Consider the following 10,068-nt stretch of genomic DNA (forward strand, 5'->3'; position numbering starts at 1 on the left):
AATACATTCAATGCATACAATACATACAATACATACAATACATACAGTATTGTAAAGCTTGTTTTAGCTAAAAGCTTGAAATAACAAATAATTATAGAAGCTGGTGGAATCGTTCCCCGTGCTTTTCCAAGGAAATGCAGAACCAATACCGAGTCTCTTATCAGGAAAAATTATACAAAAGCAGGCAAACCAAAACCTGAACTAGAAAAATTCGGATCAGCTGAGCAGAATACTAAATATATGATACACGATACAGAATACAGGATATAAGATACAGGATACAGGATACAGGATACAAAATACAGGATACAGGTGGATACTGTATTTAGGATACTAAATACATAACACATGATACAAGTGCAGAATAAAAGACACTGGTTATAGGATACAGGATACAGGATGCAGGATACCTGATACAGGATAGGGGATACAGGATACAGGATGCAGGATACGTGATACAGGATAGGGAATACAGGATAAAGAATAAAGGACACTAAGTACAGGATACAGGATATAAAACAAATGAAGAAAAACAGTTTTTATCTGAACTTTAATTTAAACTGATGGAACTTGTGTAAACTGTAGAGTAGAGAAGATTCTGCCAAATCTGCCATAACTGATTTATGGGAATACTAAAACAGTCACAAACACACATCACAAAAACACCCCCCCATTTAAAAGTCTCAAATTTGTGCCTAATGTTAAAGTGAAAGTATCTGATTTACCCTAAATCTTATATTGACTGCTAATAAACACTTGTATATATTAATAATATTAATATAAATAATAAATATCATATTATCTTGAAGAATTCATTAGTCGCATTTCTGAATGTTTTATGAATTTCTGTTCACAAAAGGAATGTTACAAAAATAAATAATTATATTATATAAAAATACTAATCCATTGTAAATTGGTTTATTACTTTTTATCTGCTAGACCTCGTAAACTCAATATATTTGGCAATAAAGAGCAAAAAATACAAATCTACAATAACTTGCTTCATTTTTACCATTTTAACGAATCAAAAATGTTTAATAATTTTTTTTTTAAGGGCCTGTAGACATAATTTTAAGCGACCCTGAGGATGAGGATGACTGATTTATCCTTATTTTTCAAACAGAAACTTGAGTGCTAACGTAGTGCAACGCTTTTTATTGTTAATAACTTTGTATGCAAGTTATAATCTATAAACTTAATGACACTTGAAATTACGTCAATAGTTCCTTTAATGCTTACCTTTGGTCTTTGAAAGATGTCCGTAGCTTTGTGTATTTCGATCTGTGTTGATAACAACTTGTTTCTTCTGCCCTTGTCCACCTTCCCTCTTCACTTTATTAAAATATTTTCCTGATATAAGCATCACACAAAGATCCACTGTATGAATCCACCCTGGATCAGTGAAACCAGATTAAAAAAAATTTTAAAGAAATTTTAGAAATATTTTTCTCCTTTGGATCGGAATTGTGCCATGGTTAGTAAAAAAACATAATTTCTTGAACTTGAGCTGACAGGTTTTAAACTAAGCCTTTTTCATCGCTAAACAATGCCCTAGAGAGAGAAACGGCATTTTCTCTCTTTTTTAACTTTGAGGGGGAAACTTTTGTAAATATTGGCACTAAGCTATCCACTATTATAATAATTTGAAGATAGATAGATATAATATTTTTTTTATAAAAGTTGAAAAAATTGTATAATGACCTGAAATTAGAGATTAAGCAAAAAAATAAAATTATATTAAAAAGTGCAGCCATCTTCCAGACAAACTTTTGCATCATTTTGTGAAAATTTTGTGAAAATTAATTATAGTATTTCTTAATTTTAAAAACTGTAATTTTTTCTTATAAACCTAGAACCCGAATCATCATAAAACTTTTAATAGAATTATTAAATCTTGATTATTCCAGCTTTTTTGCTCGCCCTGTATACATTTCTGTATATTTGTATAAACAAATTCTGGTTTATCTTTTTCCTTCTTTTGATATTTCAATATAAACATAAATCTATTCATCAATTACTTTCAATGCCTTCTCTATTCATGTGAACACTATATAGTAAATAAACAAGAGTAATCCTTCCTTCCTATACCAGCTATAGATACATCATATACACGAAGACAGAATAAAACTAATAAAAAAGTCTCAATAGACATTGATTTCTAAAAAATGACAACAATATTTTTTAACCTGCAACCACACGGGTGAAAGGGGGGAAGGATTTAACCCGTACCACACCGGTGAAAGAGGGGGGATTTAATCCGTACCACACCGGTGAAAGGGGGGAAGGATTTAACCCGTACCACACCGGTGAAAGAGGGGAGAGGATTTAACCCGTACCACACCGGTGAAAGGAGGGAGGATTTAATCCGTACCACACCGGTGAAAGGGGGGAAGGATTTAACCTGTACCACACCGGTGAAAGGGGGGAAGGATTTAACCCGTACCACACCGGTGAAAGAGGGGGGAGGATTTAGGTTTTTCAGAAATGAATTGATTTAAAGTTTCAAAATACCCGCCATTCAAAATTTACATCCATGATTTACAACTGTTCTCAAAATTTTATTTGAATTACAATGTGATTTTTTCTAGTTGTCTCTGCTGCCGAAAGCACTTACAAATTATCAATTTTCAGATATAAAAGCAAAGATATCTCCATCAATTTTTACTCTGAAAAAGGTTCAAAAGTGTTTTTTAAAGTTGTAATTTAACTCTGAAAATTGAAGGGGAGGGGGGGGGGGGGGGGGGAGATTACTTGAAATTCAGTTGACTGTTAAAAGTATATTCCCTAGCGTTATTTTTCACAAGTTTTCATATTTAATCTGTGTTCATAATCTCAACTGTTTATAAAATCTGGAATTTCCTGTTTTTGAAGCATGATCCCCGGACCGGTTTAGTCCCGAGGGTTAGGTCTCCAGGTATCCGGGTTGGAAGAATAGTCTCCTGAGGGGAACCCGGAGAACCCAGCTCCAGGTCTTCATCTAACTGCTCGGAAGGAGTTCTAAACCAATCAAAATTAATCTATGAAATTATAAAAAAAACTTTATTCTTCACAATAAATTTTCTGCCTAAAATGTTATCCTGAAAATCTCTTGTGTTGGATGCTCATGATCCCGATTGCTTGACCTCGATATCCTCTGTGGGCACTTTTAATTTGAGGATCACTGCTTAATCTCTTCCGATGTTACTCCTCTGGTCAAAGCTTCCTTCAACCCCTAACTGGGTACGATTATACCATGTGTATATCGAATAAAGCTTAAATTAATCTGCAGATATAAACAAGAGATCAAAATCAAGCGTTGATCTCGATATCCACAATACAAGAGTTCCCAGCTCTGATTATATAGATATAAAGGATATCAGGCCAACAGAATTTATATTTAGTAATTTGAAACTTATTTATATAACTTGTCGACTAAACTTAAATTTTCTAATATCAGATATTTAATGTTGATATATCAATGGTTGCACGGATCTAATTATTATAAAATATTACAAATAGAAAAACGTGTTTGAACTACAGGGTTACCAAGAGACTTTTTTGACGACCTGGACTGAAACCATGTAAATTGGAGATTTGAAAGCTTTTTTCATTCAAAGTCTTTAATAGTATACAGGGTTACTCACAAAGGATGAGACTTCAGAGACGGCTGTACAGAATTTAAAATGTCTGTATTTTTCTGTTCTGTTTAAACTTCTTTCTTTTTCCGCCAAATCATTGAATAACCTATTTAAATGGAAAAAACTTTAAATGGAATCGTTATATTTGAAAAGTTTTAGGTCGTCTTTACCTTCCATCCTTTGTGGGTAACCATGTACTTGATAATTTGTGAATGAACTTAGCGTACAGTAGTTTTATTAGTTGACTTTGTTTAATTACACCATCAGGTTGCACACAGAGGCGTCCTCATGGAGGGGGGGGGGGCTACAAGAGCTTTAGTCCCTTTTACCTTTTTGGTTTATTGTTGAGCGTAATAAAGTCTGGAAGAAAGGATTGACTGCCAAGTTTGCCAAGCCGGTCAGATAGATGAGGCTGGCTACCCAGCTTCACGAGCCGGTCAACCAGGTTAGGATGACTGGGGGGTTTCTGATGAGAGGAGTGGAAAGGATGAAAGGATGACAGGGATGACTGGGAAGGAGAGAAGGGTGGGATGATCAGAAGTTTGTTGTCTGATGATTCATCCTCATCCTCTTCATCCTCATTCAGTTCATTCAGTTCATTCAGATCTTTCAGATCATCCAATTTTCTATCTGCACCAGAACTTAGGATAATAAAAAAAAAGTTGTAAACAAATTTTGTCAAAATTGCAATTCCCTTTTGGGCGTTTAAAAAAAAATTTGTAAATAAGTTTACCCTATACTTAGAACCAAGAAGTGCATTTACTGTAGTTTAAAGGTCTTACACTCTCAAGCAAAAATAGATGAGATTTTTGCCAATTAAATCTTAAAAACCAAATGTATGAAATATACATGTAAAGGGTTACCGAAAAATATATGCGAGCCAGAGCGGTAAAATCTAAGCCCAAGGCGTTGAGACACTTCAAAGTCGACGCTCTCATGCAAAAATCGAGTTATATTTTGCCTATCACTCCTTTCAAACTTAAGCTAGAAACAAGCGCGTTAAAGTTTTAGAATGTATATGACTAGGGCTACAAAGAACGATATAAGTGAGTTTGAGAGGTTCAACAAAATCCCAAGTTGTTGCAGCGCTTTAAAGACGAGGATGAACAAAAATTTGATGCATGACTTTCATAATTGTCTAGATATATTTTAGTGGTGAAGGTGAAGTTAGTTATAAAAAAGCATACTTTTATAACGTGTATAGTTATTTAAAACACAAATTTTCTTCTTTTTACAAATACTTTAGTATTTGTACACAATAAAAAACAGTATTTACTAAAAATAATATTAGTTTTTCAACGGAATCTTTAAATGCAATAACAAAGTGGCGCTTTTAGTATAACTTGTACATAATACAAAAACAGATTTACTAAAAATAAAATTTGTTTTTCAACGGAATCTTTAAATGCAATAAAAAAGTGGCATTTTTAGTATAACTTGTACATAATAAAAAAAAAGATTTTCTAAAAATAAATATTGTTTTTTTTTTTAACGGAATCTTTAAATGCAAAAACAAAGTGGTATCTCCGGTTAATAGTAAAATTGAAGACGACGCTTAATTGCTTTATATTGACGATTACTGTCCCACAAGTTTTAAGAATACTAGAATCGACTGAACTAATCCGACCATTTAAGGTTATTAATCTAAAACTCTTGATTTGAAAAGCTTTCTAGCATTAAATCCGTAAAATTATGCATTTATAAACCTCAGAATTCCTTTACAATAAACAATATTCAGCAAATCTTTTTTTGTAACTTTTCAAGGAAAATCCGCCAAATAATATAGTTAATTTACCCATGGAGTAAAGATATAGCTTTGCATACCAATCCAATTATATTTCTTTTGTGCTTATTGGCTTGACAAAACTAAAAAGAAATGACATTTTTTTTTACATTTCTCAGACCCATTTGGCGTGATAAAATGGCAAATTTTTATTCATGTTCATACTTAAAATATTTAATTCATACTTGATCAGACAACGCTTTTAATGTCAGCGTTGTGAATCGAACATGCCACTCTATGAATGGAGGGTTGTTTGAAATTACGTTCACAGTCCCTTTAAATTAGTTATCTTTCATTATTCCTTTGATGAGTAATGTTGTCAAGATCATGTATTAAGTCTCCCGAAAATGCCAAAACAATAATGGATTTTTCTTATAATGGTATTTTCCGAAATACTAATTGATGTAAATTTTTTAACGATTAGGTGTTGCAAAAAATTATCATGTATAACAATTCGTAGTTTGGAGTACGTATCTGAAAAATTGATTAGTTGGAATAAATAAATTGAATATGTAATTTTCAAAATGTGTGCTTGGGAAAATGTGTCTGGGACTGGAAGTTGTAATTTGCCCCTGAGAAAATATTACCCATCCCCCCCCCCAGCCCCCCAAACTCTTTCTCCCCAAATTTGACCTCGAAAACTTGTTAAAGCAATTTAAGTTCGGTATTTTTGAGAAAGTTTTCAAAGTTTTGAAACTAGAGTGGCGTAAATTCTATTCTTCTTCAAACTGTACTTGGCATAATTTTCAAGAAAACATGATTGCTTTTATTGCACTACACATTGCACACTGCACACTTCACACTGCACACTGCAAAGTGCACAGTGCACACTGCACAGTGCACACTGTACAGTGCACACTGCACAGTGCACACTGCACAGTGCACACTGCACAGTGCACATTGCACATTACACAGTACACAATGCACAATGCACAATGCACAATGCACATTGCTCACTGCAAACTGCACTCTACACATTGTGCACAATGTACACTGCACACCGCTCATTGTAAACACTGCACACTGCACATTGTACACGCTGCACACTGCTTATTGTACACACTGCACACTGTACGGTGTACTGTGTACTGTGTACTGTGTACCATGTACTGTGTACTGTGTACTGTGTACTGTGTAATGTGTACTGTGTACTGTGTACTGTGCACGGTGTACTGTGTACGGTGTACGGTGTACTGTGTACGGTGTACGGTGTACGGTGTACGGTGTACGGTGAACGGTGTACTGTGTACGGTGTACTGTTTACGGTGTACTGTGTACGGTGTACTGTGTACGGTGTACTGTGTACGGTGTACTGTGTACGGTGTACTGTGTACGGTGTACTGTGTACTGTGTACTGTGTACGGTGTACTGTGTATAGTGTGCTGTGTACGGTGTACTGTGTACGGTGTACTGTGTACTGTGTACGGTGTACTGTGTACGGTGTACTGTGTACGGTGTACTGTGTACGGTGTACTGTGTACGGTGTACTGTGTACTGTGTACTGTGTACGGTGTACTGTGTATAGTGTGCTGTGTACGGTGTACTGTGTACGGTGTACTGTGTACGGTGTACTGTGTACGGTGTACTGTGTACGGTGTACTGCTGTGTACTGTGTATAGTGTGCTGTGCTGGTTTTCTTATAACAATAATTTTAGATTTTCTATAAAATGATATTCCAGGGCCCAACAGGTTATATTGCATAAATATGTGAAGTACACCTGCAGTATGGAAACAGTACAACAAAATGGCCGTTATACAGTTTTTTCTAGTAAATTCCTCTCTATGGTTATAGCTAAATCTCATGAGGCCAGATAAAAGCTGGAGTTTATAACTTCATGTATTTATCAAACATTAAGATAACAAAACTCAAGGAAAACCGTTAGTTAACCTGAAAGCTGAAAGCAGGATTTTGAAAATCTAAAATAAACCTTTATCTGATCAACAATGAAGAAGATATTATCGGTTTTCTATATAAAAAAGTTTTAAATTCTGACATTTTCATTTATTCTTTTTGCTTTCGTAAAGAAACCACAATTTCTGCTCGGACAAAGGCTTAGTGTCGTGTTGTTAAAGGCATTCTCTTATCTCATTGGGGGATCACGTCGACAGTCCCTGCAAAGCCAGAAATAAAGGAATTATTAAGAAAAAGAAAAATATGTAAAACTGAAACTAGAAAATGATTGAGTGTCCTGAGTTCTTCCTCCTGCCTAATTGTAGAGAAGAGCAAACCCTTGTCTCAGTCCGTTCTAGTGTCTGGTTTTCCTCTGATTCTAAATCTAGGTCTAGTTTAGACCTTGATCCTTGCTCCAGGTCTAGGTTATACCTTGATTCTTGCTCCAGGTTTAGTTTAGACCTTGATCCCTGCTCGAGGTCTAGTTTAGACCTTGATAAGTTGTGCTCCAGGTCTAGTTTAGACCTTGATTCTTGTTCCAGGTCTAGTTTAGACCTTGATTCTTGTTCCAGGTCTAGTTTATGCCATGATCCTAGCTCCAGGTCTTGTTTATGCCATGATCCTTGCTCCAGGTCTTTTTTACAGCTTGAGGAATTGTGAACCAGGTCTAGTTTATGCCATGATCCTTGCTCCAGGTTTAGTTTAGGACTGGATGATTTGTGTTCCAGGTATCCAGTTTGAGGAGTGGGTATAGGATGAACCTGTGTAAGATTGTGATGATGAGAATGACAGTGATGTCTAGAGGGTTCGGTATGAGGTGATGAAAGAATTGTTGACTCCGTGTTCTCTTTGATATCGTGGATATCTTTTAATTCAAACCTGTAGTTTTGAGGAAATTTCTCTTGGCTGATGAAAACGTTGTTGTGACTTCGATTTAAAAGATTTGATTCCAAGCTCGTTTTAATTTTAACTCCTTCTTGATTTGATTTTAATTGATTTTCTCCATCGCTTAATTGGGGTTGATCAAATTTTAAATTTAGATGATTAAAACTTGATTTTAGTGAGTTAGAATCTGTTTTCTGATTTAAGTTTTCATAGTTAGAATGCCGTCGGATAGTTTCAGAATGAATTTTAGAGATTTTTTGAGAATGCCTTCTAGCGTCCTGTGACGGGTTTGGTTGGATTGACCACTTCTCTGGGTGGGTAAATGAGCAGGGCTGGTTTTGAACAATGAATGGCAGAGAGTTGACAGGTTTAATCTCAGTTGTACGAGTATCAGATTGATTGATGGATTGGTTTATGTTGTATCGGCTGGCTGGAGAAGCTGGATTGCTCGCATTATAATCTGAAAACTCCGGCGGACAAATTACAGGGTTGGCGGGCGGAGAAATAAAAGGTGAATCAGAATGAATTTCTACATTTGTCGGAGGCGGATGAATCCAGGATTCAGAGTTTAGGTTTACTTGAAGTATATTTGTGCCACCAGGTGGTTGGACTGAATTATTTAATTCAGGTTTAAGAGAATCGGAGCGGGGAATTATCCGGGGATTGGATGGGTCATGGTGTGTAAGTCTGGATTCAGAATTTTGAGCGGATTCTGGATATTGGAGTCGAGGGTCGGAGATGGGTTCGGTATAACTCAATCGTGAGCCTGAGCTTAGAAGAGATTGAGCCTGCATTAGTCTTACATCTGTGCTATTACTGGGAGCAGGATGACTAAACGATGAATCTGTAGAACGGATGGGATGACTGGTATCTGAGCAATTGTTGGATGAGCTGGAATGACTGACCCGAGACCCTGAGCTGGATGAGCCAATACCTGAGTTAAGGATGGATGGGTTTGGTTGTGTGAGCCTGGAGTCTGTTATGTGTCCAAGACAAATCTGTAAATCTCGATCTTCATGTAGGTTCACATCTTTCATCATTCTGAAAAGGAAAACAAATCGCAATTTAATCATTAATTCATGAAATTTGAATTTTTAACATACTTTTTCAGGGCCTCATTGTTTTGGATATTTAATTTAGTTTCAGAGAGTGTTTTTTGTTTCTGTTTTATTATTCGTCATATCTCAATTTCCAACACCCATGTAACTTGTCCTATTATGTTCCTTTATCTCTAATGATCTAAATCTATCTTCATGTTTTAACCTATCTTCATATCTTTCTTCCATCCCAATTTATTTTGACTCCAATTCTCTTGCTAATTCCCCAAAATTCTTGAAACAGGATTGAATGTCTTCTTCTCCTTAACACATTTCCTGCTACAATCATCCCTCCGACAGTTCCTTCATCTACCAAACCCTCTGAAACTCCCTCCGTTTACCCTTCGACACGCCGTCTATTTACCCTCCGACAGTTCCTACAAATACCCTCAAACACTTGCTCCATAAACCCTTCGACGATTCCTCTTTTTTTCTTCCGACAGCCTCTCCTTCTACCCTACGATAGTTTCTACTTCTTTCCTTCGCGACAGTGTCTCCATCAACCCTCCGATAGTTCCCCGAGTTTTCCATTTCTATGTATTTTGGTGTGAACTGTGAACCGATGAAATGACAATTTATTACCGGGATCCAATCTTACCAGAACCCTTCACACTATTCTACTCTGCTCTACTCTACTCTACTCTACTCTACTCTACTCTACTCTACTGTACTCTACACTACTCTACTCTACTCTACTCTACTCTACTCTACTCTACTCTACTCTACTCTACTCTACACTACTCTACTCTACTCTACTCTACTCTACTCTACTCTACTCTACTCTACTCTACTCTA

General features: G+C 35.9%; 1 protein-coding gene across 1 annotated transcript in view; it reads right to left on the bottom strand.

The window, feature by feature from the left end:
- Positions 1-9,804, bottom strand: part of LOC111701736 (uncharacterized) — a 28,558-nt gene extending 18,754 nt beyond the window's left edge. Inside the window, exons 1-5 of the mRNA XM_023473145.1 lie at positions 9,638-9,804; positions 7,608-9,217; positions 3,947-4,247; positions 2,860-2,997; positions 1,351-1,392 (exon numbers count right to left, since the gene is read on the bottom strand). Coding sequence (XP_023328913.1) covers positions 1,351-1,392; positions 2,860-2,997; positions 3,947-4,247; positions 7,608-9,217; positions 9,638-9,804 — 2,258 coding nt within the window. The remainder of the gene's footprint in view (positions 1-1,350; positions 1,393-2,859; positions 2,998-3,946; positions 4,248-7,607; positions 9,218-9,637) is intronic.
- Positions 9,805-10,068: the final 264 nt, after the last annotated feature.

Source organism: Eurytemora carolleeae, unplaced genomic scaffold, assembly GCF_000591075.1.
Source record: "Eurytemora carolleeae unplaced genomic scaffold, Eaff_2.0 scaffold416, whole genome shotgun sequence".
NCBI classification, from domain to species: Eukaryota; Metazoa; Arthropoda; class Copepoda; order Calanoida; family Temoridae; genus Eurytemora; species Eurytemora carolleeae.